An 18,558-nucleotide genomic window follows, 5' to 3' on the forward strand; every position below is an offset into this window, starting at 1 on the left:
TCTCATGCCCTCAGATAACACTGTACTTAAACCATGTTAATGGATATCCAGCCATGTATCTATTTTAAGATACCATATATCTTCTAAATGGTATAGCATTTATAGGGCATCTTAACTAGTCCCTAAAATGATAAGTAGTTCAATAATTATGATTAAATAAGATGAACAAACAATTACTCTTTAAATATACCTTGTTTCAATATGTTTCTGCTAAATGTTTCTTTTTCCTTTTTGTAGACCCGGCTTCCTCTTAAGTGGATGGCTCCTGAATCCATCTTTGACAAAATTTATAGCACTAAAAGTGATGTATGGTCTTATGGGGTGCTGCTATGGGAAATATTCTCTTTAGGTAAGTTTGAAATGATAAGGAATTAACAGACATCACACGTCTGTACCCTCCTTTCCTCTGTTTACATGCAGACCTGTAAAGTAACTGCCAAGTATTTACAAGTTGATACTGTTTAAGATCTTAAGGTCACATCCTGAGCCTGAATCTATGTAATCCACTAGAAGCACTGGTAATAAATAAATGCATGGCAAGCTTGGCTGATCCAAAGCACCCACCTGTGGAGGGTGAAGAAGAAGGTATTATTGAGAGTAGGAGGTGCTCCTGAGACTATCCATCACCCTACCACAAGGCTGTCTAGAGGCAAGAGTCACAGTTGAGCAGATAGAACATGGCTGTAGAGTCAGAGGATATGGTTGAGTAGAAAGAGTATGGATGTGGAGTCAAAGGATGTGGTTTTCAGTCTTGCTTCTAATGTTTTCCTCAAGCTGTTCAATCTTGAACAAATTCCTTTACCTTCCAGGGCTTCCATTTCCTCATCTATAAAATGTTTTGGGGTTTTTTTTTGTTTTGTTTTTTTTTTTTAGGCTGGGTAATAAAAAAATATTGATTTTGTTTCTTTTATTGCCTATAGACCTTCTGGGCTAAGGGCAGTCTGATAAAGAAATTGAGCGTCTGGTAAATGTTTTCAAAATTGTATTTATGTATACACACATATACCATGTATATCTGCACATACATGTATGGGTTGAAATACAGACTCATGTCAGTGTTCAATAGCCAGCTCAAGATTCAGTTCAAGATTCTTTTGGGCTTTGCCAAGAGTTTGCTTTTCACAGCAAATAAAAGTCTCCCAGTAACATCTCTTATTTCCTGTTAACATGTGAAAATCATTCCCCTGCTTTCGATGACAGGCACCTATTCCTTCCATTCTTTGAAAGCTGCTAGCCAGCCCTAATGGCCCTGGTGCCAGCAATGCACTATTCCCAGCTGCTTCCTACTCACACTAATCAGTGGAAAGTCCAGACAAATAAATGTTAAGGCAGACAGGAGACGAGCTGCAGCTGAGTAGTCCAATGGAAGCCATTGCCAGAAGACCTGCCAGTGTTGTGGGGGCAGCCTGCAGCCGTGATGCTGAGAAGACAGACGTTGGCAATGCACCCCATCCAACACAACATAGATAACAGCAGGCAGGGCTGGCCCTGGGCAAAATGATGCCTCTGCCTCCTTTGAAGGTGCCTGTGTTTTCAGGATGCTTCTCTCCTAGTTGTGCCTCTTCCCTACAATACACACACACACACACACACACACACACACACACACACAAACACACACACCCCACACCCCATTTGCCTTTCAAAAGAGTGGTATGGTAAATCAGAAAATAATGAAGCCCTAATCATAGAATTCCACCAGGAATCTATAACTGGGAAGGATCCTCAGAGGTCATCTAGTCTATCTTTCTCATTTTATATAGAAAGAAACCAAGGAGGAGAAAAAGAAGTTAAATCACTTTCCCAAAGTTACATAACTAGTAAGTAGCAGAGTGAGGATTTTCTGGACAGCCAGGTGGTACAGTGGGTAGAATCTGAATTCAAATCTGGCCTCAAACACCTATTAGCTGTGAGACCTACTTAACCCTGTTGTCCTCAGGGTTACTGTACCTTACCTGTAAAATAAGCTGAAAAAGGAGATGACAAATCACTTTAGTATTTTCATCAAGAAAACTCTAAAAGGGATCATAAAGAATCAGAAGTGACTGAACAAAAAGATTTGAACTCAGCTCTTACTTAGCATAATGCCTGGCATATAACAGGCACTTAATTAATGCTAGATGGCTGGCTAGTTAAATTGAATGGATTCAAATTCCAGCACATTTTGCCCCAGTGCCCATCCATCAAGAAGCAAGTGAAACAATTATGTGTTTCACTGACAAATATTTATTTTGAGACAATGACCTCATTTATTGAGGAATAATGTATACTGAGTTCTGACTGCAAACAATTCCTCTTTCTGAATTTTGTGAATCTCATCATTGTGGGGTGGGGGGGGAGAAGGGAGGGGAGAGGGAGAAGGGGAGAGAGAGAGACAGAGAGACAAACAGAGAGAGAGAAACAGAAAGAGAGAGACAGAAAGAGACAGAGACAGAGAAGAGGGGAGAAAGAAAGGGACAGAGGTAGGAAAGGAAGGAAGGAAGGAAGGAAGGAAGGAAGGAAGGAAGGAAGGAAGGAAGGAAGGAAGGAAGGAAGGAAGGAAAGAAGGAAGGAAGGAAGGAAGGAAGGAAGGGAGGGAGGGAGGGAGGGAGGGAGGGAGAGAGAGAGAAAGAGAGACCCTGCCAAGTCCCATGACATGACTTCTCTATCCTTATATCCTATCTTTAGGTGCTTCTCCATACCCAGGAGTGCAAATTGATGAAGATTTCTGCAGTCGTCTGAAGGAAGGCACAAGAATGAGAGCTCCAGAATATGCTACTTCTGAAATGTGAGATTTGAATGGTTATTTTTATATCTGAACTGACATTTTCAAATTCATACAATCTAGTAAAGATAGGGGAAGTATTTTGTTTTTATCATGAAGACTTAATTGTGGACTCTAAGTACTATCTCTGCCCTCTTCTCCCAGTTAAATCAGGAATTATGACTGCTCAGATAGCTAAAATGCATTTTCATTGATTCACTCCAACCCTTCCAAGTGTTTGCCCATCTTACTTGACTTGAGAGACAGCTAGGTAGGGGGAGGAATGATCTAGGATTAAGAAACCAAAGATAGTTGAGGGACATTGAGGGATGGGGTTGAAGACCTTGGCCTTCTGGAAATAATGTTTTAATCAAAGAGAATGAATAAACCCACAGATTCAAAGGACCAGAAGAAAAGGATGTTGCTATTCCCACTAAAGATAGAATTGACTTAGGATACAAATACAAATGGAGTAGAAAGGATATAGGTTAGAGAAAAAGAAGTTCTTTCATATGAAACTAGCTAATGAAAAAGAGTTGTTCAGTGTAAGCCAGAGAACCTAGAATTTGAGGCAGAACACATGGGTTCAAGTCCTAACAAGGAGAGTGACCAGAGCAAGATACCTTTCTGGTGCATTTAACTTCTTTCAATTTATCTATTTACAAAATTAGAGTGATAAGATTCCCTAAATCTCAATTATAAAATCACAAAATCTGGAAGTAGGAAAGAACTTCAGGGGCCTCTTAAATCTAACCAATACATGAAATAATTTCCACTTTACCATTCTCACAAGCTGAAGATCTTGAAAGAAGAACTTGCCAAAGCAGCTTGTTTCACTTGGGGATAGCTCTAATTATGAGGAAGTTTTTCTCAACATCAAGCCTAAATTTACTTCCTCCCAACCGCTATCTTTTACTTCTGGTTCTTTATACTCAAGCAAAACAAGTCACATCCCTCCTTTATATATCTGAGCCAGGTTATAATGTCTCCTCTTCCTCCAAGTCTTCTTTTCATAGAATGCTCAGGTCTTTCACCTGATCTTCATATGGCATAAACTCCAGTCCCTTCACTAACCAAGTTGCCTTCTCTTCTGCCCCTCAACCTTCTCAACATTCTTAAATCATGGAACCTAAAACAGAATCCAAGTCTATCACCTTCCTGTTCTTAGAAGAGATGCCCTTTTTGAAGTTCCCTAAGATTATATTAGCTTTTCTGCCTGTGACCTCAAGCTACCTAACCCTATTGAATTTACAATCCACCAGGACCTGCAGAACCTTTATAGAACAATCATTTTCTACCCATGACTGTCCCATCTTACATTTTGAGGGCTGGTATTTCTGTGCCCAAGTAAATGACTTTACATTTTTTCCTTGTTGAATTTTATCTTAGATTCATCTCAGTTGCTCTGGCTCATTGATCAATCAGTTAATAAACAATTAAACATATATGTTCTAGGCATTGTGACACAAGGATGTCAAACTCAGAAAGGGGGCCACTAAGCCATTCATAAGGATCCTGACAGCTGAATATTGACTTAGAAAAATATATATTAACATTTTCTCTTTTTATTGTGCTTACATTTATTTTGCTAAGTATTTCCCAATTATATTTTAAGTTCGAACCACAGCGCTTCTTGCACCAGTTTGACATACCTGTTATAACTTGTGAAGACTCTTTAAGGGCTAAAAATAAGATATTATGTATAAAGCACTTTATATGAAGGTAAACTGCTATTGAAGAATAGGATTTATTGCCACCTTTGATGGACATTTCAGTGTGATTCTGGCTGAAGTACATGCATTTTTTTATGCTATGTGGCTATATGATCCTAGGGATGCTTCAGCTCCGATGGGAAAGCCTTGTTGTGGCTTTGGAGAGTTGTATGCTTCTTCCAGATATTCCATTCTCCTTTAGAAACCTCAGGTTTTTTGCAGCTTGAGGCCAGGGCAAGAATGTGATGACAGTTGCAGAAACATTGACCTGCTTACAGGGACCTGGACCTCCCTGCAGCACCACCTTTCCTGAGCCAGCTGTCAGCACTTTCCTATCCATGCCTCCACCCTCCACCAAGGGGTGCCCTTCAAACGTCTCTGGGGAGAAAGCCAATAGGACTGATGGAAAAGAGTACAAGGTCACTGTCTCTCTCCTTTATCATTTCCTTGGGACAAGGCCGGGTCAGCCTTAGGATAGGAAGCCAGACAGGGAGAGAAAGGAACACAGCCCCCCAAAGCCACAGCAATGAAAACAGATTGAGAGTGGGAAGGAAAGAGAGGATTTGTTTTGTCAGCAGCCTAGATTGGATTCATTATGGAAGGAGGCTGGGAACATCAGGATTCCAAGGATTGGTGATAAAGTGAAAAATGAATCCAGGAGACCTGGGTGGATCTTTTTTTGTTTGTTTGTTTTTTTAATAAAGGGAGGGTTCATTTTCATTTTTTTATTTCATAAATATTTATTGAGTGCAAAGACAAACATGTCAGAGGCCCTGCTCTCTGAGAACTTTCAGCTTGGCTCCAAGGAGTGGGGATCTTTTAAGAGGTCAAGCATTTTCCAAACATCTTGTTCCTGATACTGAATGAAGAAGGTATCAAACACTTTGGGGCTCCAGTTTAAATTCTTGGTACATAGGGACTATTACAGGGTCAAATCTACATTTGATTTTTGAATCCATCCCTCAGACCAACTGCCTGAGGAATCTTACTATTGCATTTAATTTCTTTGCTAAAAATCTTCAATAGCTCCCCATTGCCTCCCAAAGTTTAAATTATTTATCCTGACTTTAATCTTCCAGTTCAGCATGATCTTATACAACTCTTTTTTGGCATGTCCAAGTTCCCAGTGAGCTGGATTATGCTTCATTCCTCATTTTACCCTTTTTTTTCTTTCCTTCCCATGCTTTTGCTTATTACAGTTCCCCATCCCTGAACTCTCCTCTTCCTCCTTTCTCATTATCTATCTATTATAGTCCCTCTTCCCCTCCTTTCTTTCAAGGCCCAACTCAAGTATCCCTTCCTCCTTAAATACTTCTTTGACCCCACCCCCCCTTAGGAAAGCAATCTCTCATCACATTTACTTTACTTTTTAACTTCTCTTTCACACATTTTTCTCTCTCCCTCTCCCTTATATCATAGATTAATTTGTATACTTGTCCTTCCCATACTCCCCCCCCGCCAATTCAGCTAGAAGCTCTTTGAGACCAAGTTGTTATTTCTCCCCAAATATTCCCAAGACCAGCACATGATGCCTTATACATTGTAAGCCTTTATTAAGTGTTTGTTGGATAGAAGCAATTTGAACCCCACAGAAGAAATTTTTCTGAGGCTTTACACATGCCTTAAATCACAGAAGGATTTTCTTTCATGTTTTACATTAATCTAAAAGTAGCTAGAGTAGGTCTCTATTACCAGTAGCAGCTTCATTAAGAAGCTATACAAAAAATTAAAAATTGGGTCTTTTTGCAAAGACAGTGTTTCCAAACCCTCTATATATTCTGGTCTGCAATGGCACTGAGGTTATGTTGGGAGAGAGGAGTAATGTGTAGGACCTGAGGAATTTAGAATACTTTACTTTTAAATTACTTTCACTCTTTCAAATCAAATATTACCCAATTAATTACTCATTCAAAAATCATTTATTAAAGGCACCCAAGCATCCTCTCAGGAGACCTATGAAGAAGAAGGAGGGAAAAGATCCTTTCCTCTAAAGATCAATTTATTTCAAAATCAGTGAGGCATAGGGGATCTGTTCTGAAACCTTTGCTTAGAAATGCAGCATTTAGACTTTGTCATTGCTTCAGCTCTTTTGGAAGTTGTTGAAGTGGTTTCCTCCTTGTCTAATCCAACCTTAGAAAGACCTGGGTGGAGAGCAGTTTCCCAGGACAGGGCCTCTCTGACCTGAACTGGACCCAGAATGATATGTCCTGGAATTTTAAGGCGGCCGCTTTAGAAAAGAAGTTTCCTCCTCAAGCTCTATGCCCCTTGCCCCAGGTCCTGGCTTTATTTGTGAAGGACCAAGGGGATGATGGTGACTGATGTCATCTCTTTACTTTTTTTAAAGCTATTTACTTAGTGATGTAAAATTTTATAAGGCAGAATCTCTGGTTCCCTGCCCAGTGTCTGTTTAATCAGATGGTTGTTCAATAAGTGAATAAGCAATGAATGTTTTGATTTTTTTTTTTACTTTGGTGTTTGCTGGGTTGAATTGCATCTGAATTTCAGGCAAAAGGAATGACTAAGAATCAGAGAAAAAACAGTAAGGAATTGTGGGTGGTCTTTTTCACTGGATCTCTAGAAAAAAACCCACTAGGATACTGATGCCCAGAAGCTTAAATCAAGGCCAGTTTTTTCCAAGGAGCCCAAGGAAAAAAGGTCCTGGTATGACCATTCTCACCTCATTTCTACTTGGGGGGAAATAATGTTGCCACTTGCTTTATCTATGCTTTAATTATATGTTTGATTTCCTCATTCTGATAGCCTCCAAGATGCCTACCACAGGTTTAGAGCTCCCTTAATATTATGATCAGCATCATGAGGGTAGCTGAGGATCAACATAAGATGCTCCGGCAGAGAAAGACCATGGAATCCAAGAAATATTCTTTCTCACATTACAGAGCCTAGAGAGCTGGCTTTGCTATCAGGGCGATTTGGTCAGAGTTTTTCTTCTGACTCATATTGCTGTGAATCTGGGCAAGTCAAATAAAACTCCTTATGCTCCAGGCAATTCTGTAAAATTGAGTTACAGGACAGGTACTAGTGTATATTGGTAGAGGGCAATCTTCATGATGCATTTCCCTTTACTACTGAAATAAATCATAGGTTTGGTTTTTTTTTTTTTTTAATTATATATATATGTATAGGGTGATCCAAAAGTCTTAATTTTCAGCTCTTAAAAACTGTACCAAAAAAAAATTTTAAACTACCAATTTATGGAGTATTACATATATGTAATTATATATAGAGAGAGAGAGAGGGAGACAGAGAGAGAGAGAGAGAGAGAGAGAGAGAGAGAGAGAGAGACAGAGAGACAGAGAGACAGAAGAGACAGAGAGGGAGAGAGAGAGCCTGGAATCAAAAAGGCTTGCCTTCAAATCTCACCTCAAACACTAGATATGTGACCCTGAGCAAGACACTTACCCCTTCTTCCTTAGTCTCTTGAATGAGGATCATAATAGGACTGACCTCCCAGAGTTGTAAAGAAAAAATAAGATAATAATTGTAAATCAGTTAAAAGCTGGCATATAATAGGCACTATATAAATTACTAGCTAATATTATTATTTTTATTATTAAAATCACTTTGGAAAAGTAATGTCTGCCTGATTATATAGACTGACTATATGAAAACTGTATCCATAATGTTGTCTTCAACTCTCATTTCCTAGAACATGTCTATTATATATACATAATCTGCACTGTGTAGGAGGAGAAAGACCCTGGAGGTGTCAGGGAAGAGGAGCTTTCTGTGTACAACTCCTCGGTTGTTGTGGAACTTGCAGGTTCTAAAAGCTTGTCTTAGACATCTCATGCAGGAAACAGCAGAATGTCTCCTCTCCATTCAAGGGCAAGCAAAAAGTCAGAACTGAATAAGAAACAAGACAGTCCCCTTTCTAACCCTGTGCAGCCCTTTTAAGGGAACCTGCCATTTATGGAAGTGAAATTTTCCCAAATTGAAAAGTTTGGGGAAAAGAGGCCACAGCAAATCCATTGTTGGGAAAGTAGCAGGTAAACTCAATTAAGGGAGCAAGCCAAGATAAGTAATCACAAAGCCAAAAAGCCAGAGGCCATAAGCAATGCACAAAGCCAAAGCAGAGTCCAAACCAAGAGATTAGCAGGTAAAGGGAGTTAGCAAGTGGGTCAGGCTGCAGGAGATGGGTATGGAGAAAAACCGCAAAATGGTCAGCTGAAAGTTCTGTCCATTTGCCACTCTCAGATATTCCAATGACATGTGTGTGGCTTCATGACTGGCTGTGTAGGTTCCAGCTTCCTCTAAAATTTTTTAGCTAAAGAGCTTCTGCTGTTGCCTTGTTCTCCAATGAAACAACTAATGCCAACCAAATATGAACACTGGGCACTCTTTCAACAGTGGGTATTCCTTCCTTCTGTATAGATCACAACCTCTCCACATCTACACATCATGTACAATTCTTCCTCATGTTTTTCCTTCCTTTATATTTTTCCTTCTTTCCTTCCTTTCTTCCTATTTCTTTCTTTCCCTTCCTGTTCTTTCCTTCCTTCCTTCTTTCATTTCTTTTTCATAATTAAATCCAGTGGAGCTGATGAGATCACTAAGTGCAATAAAGTTTATTTTTTTCGTGGGACTATAGATCTCTTCCAGGAGTTTTTGCAGTGTCTTAGGATCTGGTACAATCAACCCCCAGATCACCCATAAATGGAATCATCTGGAGTACTAACTATTCACAAGACACTACCCTGCAGCTTGGACTCTACAGTGAATGAAGTATCCATCATGGTGGCAAATTACCCTTAGTGAGCATACATCTGCCTCTTTTATGTCTCAGTTGATGTTTATTATCAGAAGCTCATAGAATAAAACTATTTTTGTTCTTATAGTTTCCAAGAACTCCTGAATGACTTTAATGAATAGATGGGAGAAACCCTACTGTAAAAGAGCCTCTAAGGGGGCATTTTATTCTATAAAGTCAATTTTTTTTTTTTCAAAAAACAACAAGCACAATAGGATCATATATTCTGGTCATAATTTATTTGGTTGTCAAAAAGATGTACTTCATTGTTGAATATTATTTATGAAAGCTTGCTTATTCCTTAGTAATATTCTCATCTAGGTTGCCTTCAACTCTTGTACAGATAAGTCTCATAAAGATTTTGTGAGGATGTAGGCGGTGCAGTGCAGCGGGTAACAGCTCTGAAGTCAGGAGGACCTGGGTTCAAATCTATCCTCAGACACTTACCAGCTGTATGACCCTAGGCAAGTCACTTAACCCTAGTTGCCTCAGCAAAAGAAAAAAAAAGATTTTATGAGGATAAAAGAGTTGGTATGGAAATTAGTAATTACTGATGTTCTATTGGTCACTTTTTTGATAAAGATAAAGTCTGAGATTGTTTCCCTGTGCTTTTATTATCATCTCTTCCTTTGAATTTTTTATAGTTTAGTTCCTCAATTCCTTCACAATTGTGTCTTCTCCAACATCTATATGAATATGAACCAATTTTGCTCATCAACATTCATCATACTTCTTTGTTAGCTATAATAGATATTTATCCTAATCTAATGCTGCCTTTGGAAGCCATCACTCTCCCTTTGACAAGTCAAATATTTGCTGACTAAGATGTGTCTGTGTTCTTTTAAGTCTTCTTTTTGTGGCAGATAATTTATATTACTTTAACTTTCAGATGGAATTATTATAGTTAGTGTTGATATCCTTTCTGTTATTTACTTCCCACTTTAAAATTTTCAGTAACTTAAAAATAATTCAGATTATTAAAACTACATACCGTATTTTTTCATTCTTTTTATTTTTTTTATTGTAAATTCTGATCTTAGTTCCGAGAAGTTGGTGAATGGTCTGACAATATAAACTGTTGACTCATGGATAACACCTATATCAATAAGTCGCTTCCTGTTTGCAAAAATGTGGTCCGTTTCATTCTTTCTGATGCTATTTAGTGTTGACCACATCCAGCACCTTCCAATTCATTTTCAAAGAAAATATTTTTAAATGATGAGGCTTCCATATAAACAAGTCTTTTATTTCTCTCATTTATTTCTCCCGAGCTATATTTTCCCATAATTTTTTTCTATCCTTAACTCTTCTCTTCTTTATATTGAAGTCATCAAGTATCAGAAATTATGCGAATTTGATATGGAGAATTTTAATAAATTTTTCAAAGAATTTCTTCACTACTTCATTCTCAGCAACAAATAATAGTGTATAAGCTACAATTATTTCCATGACAGTTTTTTTTTTTTTGCACTTACTTATCATTACTATTGCAATGTGATAATGAAATAATGTTTCTTATAGCTTTTGGACATATGAAAGAAATTACTCTGCCAACTCTTTATTTTGTCTTGGTAAGGAATACTCATTAGCCATCCTTCCATTTTGTTGTACTTTCCTTCTTTTTTCTGGTTTCATTTACCGCAAGAATGTAAGGATTGATATGATTCAGCAACTCCAGGAACATGTCTATTCATTATTCATTGATCTTGGAACTGACTTTTAAAGTACCAGTATTTAAGCTGAAGTTTATGGATGGTCTATAAATATGTAATTCCCTCTGTTCCTTTTTTCACCTCTTTATTATCATCACTTCAGATGCAGAAAGAGGGTGCATAGGACCAAGGATCATTTTAATTTTTAATTTGTTTTATTAGTTGTCATGACAAAAAACAATACAAAAATTGTTATTTGATTACCAGTCTAATAATAATGTGCTTCTTCATTATTAGCTAAGTTGAACCTTGAAGAACAGACTCAGTCTAGTACTGGGGCCATACCTGAAGCCTTTCCAGCCTGATAGAGTTTGCCAATAGTTGGTAGTGTTCCAGACCAATCTACAAAAGCTAATTTTAACTAATAGTATAGCTAGACCATAGCAAAGATAATAGCCCAGAGACTTCCTATTCATCCTAAGTGTCCCTAAGTTTCCCCCTCAAGCTTTCTTGAGCCTCAAGTTTTTCCCCAAATAAAAGAGCCAGGAGGGGCAGAGCCAAGATGTCAGAGAGTAGACAGGTTTTTGTCTGAACTCTTCCTGGCTTCCCTCAGAATCAATATCAGAGTTGATGTTGTAACAAATGAGTGTTAACACATTTCCAACAGAAGATTTTTTGGAAGAACTTTAGAAAAGGTCTGTTTTCTGCAGGAGGCCCAGGGCAGAGAGACCTCCACACATGCAGGGGAAATCTACTAGAAGGCTCTTAGCTAAAATACAGCAGCATTGGCAACTGTGTCTTAGTTCAGAAGCTAGTGAATCAGGAGACTAGCTGTGAGACCTTCAACGCAATTACAGAAGTCAAATAGTGAGCCCCTGAATCCCAGCATAATAATCAGGACTTGGCCATGTCCAACCAGCATGTGAAGGAAGCCGGCAATATTGAGTCCAGGACAGGGAGAAGTCCCTGTCACCCCATAGAGGAAGCTTGGTACAATCTCCCCTTTGCTCCAAGATCAAACCTCAACCTTTAAAAATGAATAAAAAGAGCTCTGACCATAGATAACTATTATGGAGATAGGGAAGAAAAGACCTCAAACCCTGAGGACACTAAAAGCAAACTGAATTCAGATGAAGCCTCAAAGGGTGATGTGAGTTGGTTTCCAATTCAAAAGACTCTCTTAAAGAATTCAAAAAAGATCTTTAAAAAGAGAAGAAAAATGGGGAAAGGAAATGAGAGCTTTGGAAAAGGAAACACAGAAATTGAAGAAAACCACTCCTTAAAAAATAGATTTGGTGAAATGGAAAAAGAAGATAACACCTTGAAAAACAGAATTGATAAAATGGAAAAAGAAAACAACTCCCCAAAGAGAAGAGCCAGGAAGCTCTGTCAGGTAGACAGCTACCATGGCTGCTCAGGCAGCCAGATGAAAAGATGGTGGTGATTAAGAGTGGGATTGTTATGGACCAAGATGGCAATTGCTTCTAGAGTTGCTGCAGATAAGAAGTGGTCAGAAATGTTTGGTATTACTTATATAATCTCTGTTTAAATTACTATATATTGTTTTGTTTGAATACTTCTAAATTGTTTTAGGAGAAAAAAAGTTTAGGACTCTTATTTCTTTCCATTTTACTAATGTGTATCACTTTTAAAAATTTAGAGTAATTTTATAATATTTCATTGTCATAAATTATTTTTCTTACAAACTTTGTTGATGAAATAAAAAGGTTTTATTATGTGATATGATTGTCAAGAGAATTTAATTCAAATCACCTTTCTGAATATTTATGAAGTCCCATTTTGAAGCAGAAAGAACAGTGGGCCTGAATATAAAGCTGTCAGTTGGAAACCTAGCTCCTTCACTTACCTAGAGCCTCATTTATTATTTGTATGTGGTCTCATCATGCATTATTTTTCAATAATTTAATAGAAAAAAGCATTTATCTTATCATATGAAGAATATGGGTCACACATCAGGTGTCAGTTTGTTCAAATTTCAGTTAGAGTACTTTCAATGAAACGAATATCCTCCCACATGCTAGCTTTGGGCAAATCCAAAAGGTTATAGAAAGCACTACTTCCTCTAAAATACTATAATGACAATACCAAATCCTTATTGCTAGAGTGGCACCATATAAACTTCCAACTCAAAAAAGAGTATTAACTGAATTTCATTTGTTTTCCTTTGTATTTCATTTTAACAGCTATCAAATCATGTTGGATTGCTGGCATAAGGATCCCAAAGAGAGACCAAGATTTTCTGAATTGGTGGGAAAACTAGGAGACTTACTTCAAGCAAATGTGCAAAAGGTAGAGCCAAATCTGTATTAAATTACAAGGGATCAAATACCTTTAAAAAGATGTGTGCCATTACATCTTATGTTTCTGATATTTTAGGATGGTAAAGACTATATCCCCCTGAATAATATACTGACAGGAAATAATGGGTTTTCTTATTCCACCTCTGCCTTCACTGAATCCTATTTCAAAGAAGATAATTCAACTCCAAAATTCAATTCAGGAAGTTCTGATGATGTCAGGTAAGACCAAAGGCAATTCAATTCAATTCAGTTCAAAAAATGTATTAAATATTTACTTTGCATCAATTAACTATGCTAAGCAATGGAAATACAAAGACAAAAATGAATAGTTCCTTCTCCCAAACAGTGTACATTCTATTGGGGTCAACACCAAAAAGTCATATAAAACAGGTGATTTATGTTCCCAGAGAACAAAGAATCCTTCACTTTAAGGAAAGATTTGTAAGTATGAAAAACATTATAGACTTTCAGTTAAGAATGCTAAAAGCTTAGAATCCTCAGTTTCTTTTCTTCCCACCAGGACACAGTTTGTGAAGCTTTTCAGAAGCAGACTTCTCAGACTATTCAGGAGAATTCTGCAATAGACAACTGCATTGAATGTAACAGGAACAGACAGAAATTGCATAGCAAGCACATATATTTAGAAAAGGTTTCTATAATCATTGTGCCTTACATATAAAGGGACCTCAAAAATCAACAAAGTCCGGCCTAAGCATAAGCTCCCCTCTTCAGCATCTCCAGATGTCATCCATTCTCTGCTTTAACATTTCTTGTGATGGTGAGGAATCCAGCACAGAATAACAGGACATCTGGATTTAGCTTCCTTAGGAGGGTTTGGGGTTTAAATAGCGACTCTAGGCAAAAGAGCACCTGGCTCAAGCTCAGCTTAGTCCAAGTTGAGTTTGTCCTGCAGTGTTTTCTCTACCCTGGGTTAAGTACTGGGCATATTCCCAGGGCCTGGATGATACATGCCAGTGAGGGAAAAATTCTAATAGCTTTTAGTTTGAATCTACTTCCATAACAGCTGTTTTGTGGGATACAGACTATACTTGTTTTCCTTGGCCCCAGAAAGTAGAACTAAAAATAAGAGATAGAGTTCTGGAGAATCAGATTTCAGCTGAAAATAAGAAAAAATGCTCACAGAGCAATCCAAGAGGGAATAGATTGCTTCTAGAGGAAATAATCTGTCCTCATTAGACATCTTCAAGCAAAGACTCGATAATGACTACTATGGGGATCTTGTGGAGGGGATTCTTGTTCAGATATGGTTAAACCAGATGGTCTCTGAGACTCCTTTCAACACTGAGTTTCTGTAGAATCAGAAAACTTGAGTTTGATTGAATTCCTTTTCTAACACTTATTAGCTTTGGGATCATGGACAAATCATTTAAACATTCAAAGCCTCAGTTTCTTCATTTATAAAATGAGAGGCAGGATGGTAGAGTGGATTTATATTGCTGGACTTGGAGTCAGGAAGAACTGGGTTTAAATCTTCCCATAGACTCTAGCAATTCTGACAAGTCATTTTAGCATCCCATGCCTGTTTCCTCAAATGAGCAATGGGGACTCAAGTTCCCCTCTAGTTTCAAATCCTAAGATCTTGAAAATGGAGACAATAATAGTTGTACCACTTACCTTGGGGTTAAGTTGAGAATAATGCTCTGGAATACTTGAAATGTTAGTGATCAAATTAATTCTTGGGTACAGCCCATTCCATTTAGAAAGGAAGTGCTTCCTTATATTGAACTGAAACCTGCCTCCCTATCTCTTCTATCTATTGATACCAGTTCTCCCTTCTGGAATCAAAAAGAACAAGTGTAGAGGTTGTTCTTCATCATAACCCTTCAAATATTTAAAATTTTAAAAAGTGAATGAGTCACTTAGCAGAGTCTTAAAAATCTGCAACGATATCCATGGCAAGAATGGAAGCACAAAAACTCTTCCCCACAATCTCATCTTCTACTAACCACTGACTTACTCACTCGTGGCCAACTGGCTCATTTGATGCTATTATATGAATTTGCCTCAAGGATTGTTCCATTCTCATGAATTGTCCCAAAGCCAAGTGCTACTGGTCACAAAAGAGTAGCATGGGAGTACAAATGGCTGGACACCAACCCACATAATTTCTGGGCAAATCAATTTATCTCTTTGTGATGTAGTTCTGTAAAATAAAAGGGGTTAGACTCTCTGATCTCTAAGTTCTCTCCATGCTTGAAAATGATAAATATTTAATAATAACTCATTAGTAATAACACTCATATAGTTCTTTGGTGTTTGCAAGGTATTTTATATATATCATCTCGTTTGAGTTTCACTGCAACCCCATCAAACAAAAGTTTAGAAATTAGTATCCACATTTTAAAGATGAAAAAATGGTCACACAAAGAGTTTCAAAGTAATCTGAACCTGGGTCTAATTCCAGGTTCAGCACTTATGATTACAAAGCACTTTAAAAATATTGTCCTACTTTATCCTTTCAGCAATCCTGTGATGCAGGTATTATCCCCATTTTACAGAGAAGGAAAATGAAAGGCAAAATAGTATGCTAACTTGATTGAGATCATACAGATCATGGGGCAGGGACTCAACTCCAACGTTCTCTCTCCTGCATTCCCTTCCTTCTGCAGAGGAGGTAACTATTATCCACCACTGCAGAAGAGGTGACTGTTATCCTCTCTGGGTGGTGATCTTGCTCAGAAAGGCCCACAAGAGTTTGTGGGCTTATTCACTGAAGGATCCCTGGAGAGTGACTGACAAGGCATTTCTGGAGGCAAGGACCTCTGCACAGGGGTCTTTTGGCAATTTTGGGCTTGATACATCAGGATTTTAATGGACTCTACTGGAAGTAGCAGTGATAGTATCAGGGTTCCCAGAAGAAAGTTATTAAAATTTCAACCTGTGGGAAGAGCATATCAGTCCCCACTGATATCTATTTATGTTGGGTACCACCCAGTCCCTCTACAGTTTCCTAGCCAACCAAAGCTTTCATACCTTTTTCCAGACTTGACTTTTTTCTTTCTCTCTGCTGTTTGAACAGATATGTAAATGCTTTCAAATTCACACACCCACAGAGAGTAAAAACCTTTGAAGAGCTTTCCCCAAAGGCTATTTCTGTATTTGAGGTAAGTAATGTAGATTCACATCCTTGATGAATTGCTCTAATCTGGATTATCGACCACACATCAGAGAGCCTCCTGCAGTTCCACTGGCTGGCACCAGTTTAAGACTGCTCAGTAACTAGAACTATACTGAGGGTTCTAAGGGATTTCTCCACAGATGACTCTGGGATCTAGTCTCTCCACTGATTTCCAGTCCTACAGCAATAACTGTATATTGGAATATTTCCAACTGGTTATCTTATAAACATAAATATCTCTTAACTCAAAATGTCCAAAACAGAACTCTTTATCTCTACCCTTCCTAGCCTCCCTCTTAGTCGAAATCTCCCTTTTTCTGTTGAAGATATCACCATTCCAGTCTTCCTAGTTCATAATATTGGTACAATCACTCCTTTACTATTGCTGAGGATTATGTTTCTCTCTCAGATTCTATAATTAAAAGAACACTGCTGACTTTGTAGAGAACAATTTCAGTTGAGTGATGTTGTTGGAAGTCATATTGCAAAGGGTTGTGGGGGGGAGATTGTGGAGGTATTCAAAAAAGAAAAAATACAGGCAGTGATTGTTCTTAATCTTATCAAGTTTGGCTAAGAAATAAAGGACAGTCATAGGACAATAGCTTTAGGAGAGAATAGGGCCTAGTGAAGATTTAGGGGAGGGGGGCAGTTTATGGATAAGAGAGACAATTTGAGAGGTGTGCTAACTGAAGTTGCAATCTGTTGGAAAAGGTGGGATGAGATCAAGTATACACATAAAAGTGCTAGCCTTGGCAAGGAGGAGACTGATTTTATACATTTATTTTTCTTATCGTTTTTACAAGTCTTTTTTCACTATTTTTTTTTCTTTTTCTTTTTGTGTGTGTGTGTGTGGGGAGATGAGGCAATGGGGGCAAGTGACTTGCTCAGGGTCACACAATTAGAAGTATAAGTGTCTGAGGCTGGATTTTAACTCAGGTCCTCCTGACTTCAGGGCAGGTGCTCTATCCTCTATGCCATCTAGCTGCCCCCATTTATTTTTATTATTTAAAGAACATACCAAAAAAGAACATGGCACATGATTCCAGACCAAGGTTTAGTTTTCCCATTCACTGTCTTTCAGAATAACTTCTTTAAAAGTCCTTCACTTCACCATGCCATTCCTTTAGCCTATCATCTTTATCTTATATCTCTTTTTCATTTCACTGTCAAACTCTTAAAATCAGCTAAAAACTGTTATATGCAAGGTTACCAATTTCACCTGTTAAATATGGTGATCTTTTTTTTTTCTCATTTCTCATTCTCCTTGATCTCTGAAACTTTTTAAATGTTTCATCCCTATCTAGACTCCATAACTGCCTTTAAAGTTCTCTTGCTATCTCATTGTTTTATCAGGGTTTTTTTTGTTGTTGTTGTTGTTTAGGTTTTTTTTTTTTGGGGGGGGGGGTTGTTTTGTTTGTTTGGGTTTTTTTCGATGTACTATTCTTCCTCCACCATTTTTGGACCATTTCTCTTACTTTTCTACACCATCTACACCATTTCTATACCATCACACAATCAACACCATTCTCTTTTCTACACCACCTTCTGTGGGTTTAGAAAGCATAATTATTAAGATAATTCTAAATTGTGGAAGAAGTCCAGCTCTGATTCTTTTGTATAAGAAGTCCAGCCCTGGTTCTTCTCCAATGCTCCAGTTTTTCATGATCAGCTGTCTGCTGGACATTTACTCCCCTGCTTTAGGCATGTTCAAAATAGCACTCATGACATTCCTTTAACATGGTCTCTTCCATACCTCATATTTCAGTTGATTTCTGTAATTTCTCACAGCCAGTTTTCCAGATACCCAACCCATTATCTTGGAAACATCCTTGACTCCTCTTTTTTCTTATCCCTCACCACTCTCCCATATCCAGTTTGTCGGCAATTCATATATTCTATTTTTATTCATCTTCTTCATCCAGTCTTTTCTTTCCTCAGATCCCACAGAGAAGTGAAACCTTCTCTGATTCTCCCAAATATCAGTGTTCTCTCTTAAATATTTGTTGAATTCAATTTCAATATATGGGATCATTGGTGACAAAAATAGATTCATACATGACTGTATAATTGGGGGGCCAGGATAGAGGATGAATACCCATAAGGAAAGCTGATGGTAAGTAGGAAGTCATGGAATGGTTTCAGACATACACCCAATGCATGATGAGTCAAGTCTGAATCTTTGAGACTATGTTGTTGTACATTTGATGATCACAGAATCTAACC

General features: G+C 37.9%; 1 protein-coding gene across 1 annotated transcript in view; it reads left to right on the top strand.

Moving 5' to 3' along the window:
• The window catches only part of FLT1 (fms related receptor tyrosine kinase 1), a 172,510-nt gene that overhangs the window by 150,943 nt on the left and 3,009 nt on the right, over positions 1-18,558 (top strand). The window contains exons 24-28 of the mRNA XM_023499591.2: positions 238-349; positions 2,668-2,767; positions 13,080-13,185; positions 13,273-13,415; positions 16,237-16,321. Coding sequence (XP_023355359.1) covers positions 238-349; positions 2,668-2,767; positions 13,080-13,185; positions 13,273-13,415; positions 16,237-16,321 — 546 coding nt within the window. The remainder of the gene's footprint in view (positions 1-237; positions 350-2,667; positions 2,768-13,079; positions 13,186-13,272; positions 13,416-16,236; positions 16,322-18,558) is intronic.

Source organism: Sarcophilus harrisii, chromosome 3 (genome assembly GCF_902635505.1).
Source record: "Sarcophilus harrisii chromosome 3, mSarHar1.11, whole genome shotgun sequence".
Classification (NCBI taxonomy): Eukaryota; Metazoa; Chordata; class Mammalia; order Dasyuromorphia; family Dasyuridae; genus Sarcophilus; species Sarcophilus harrisii.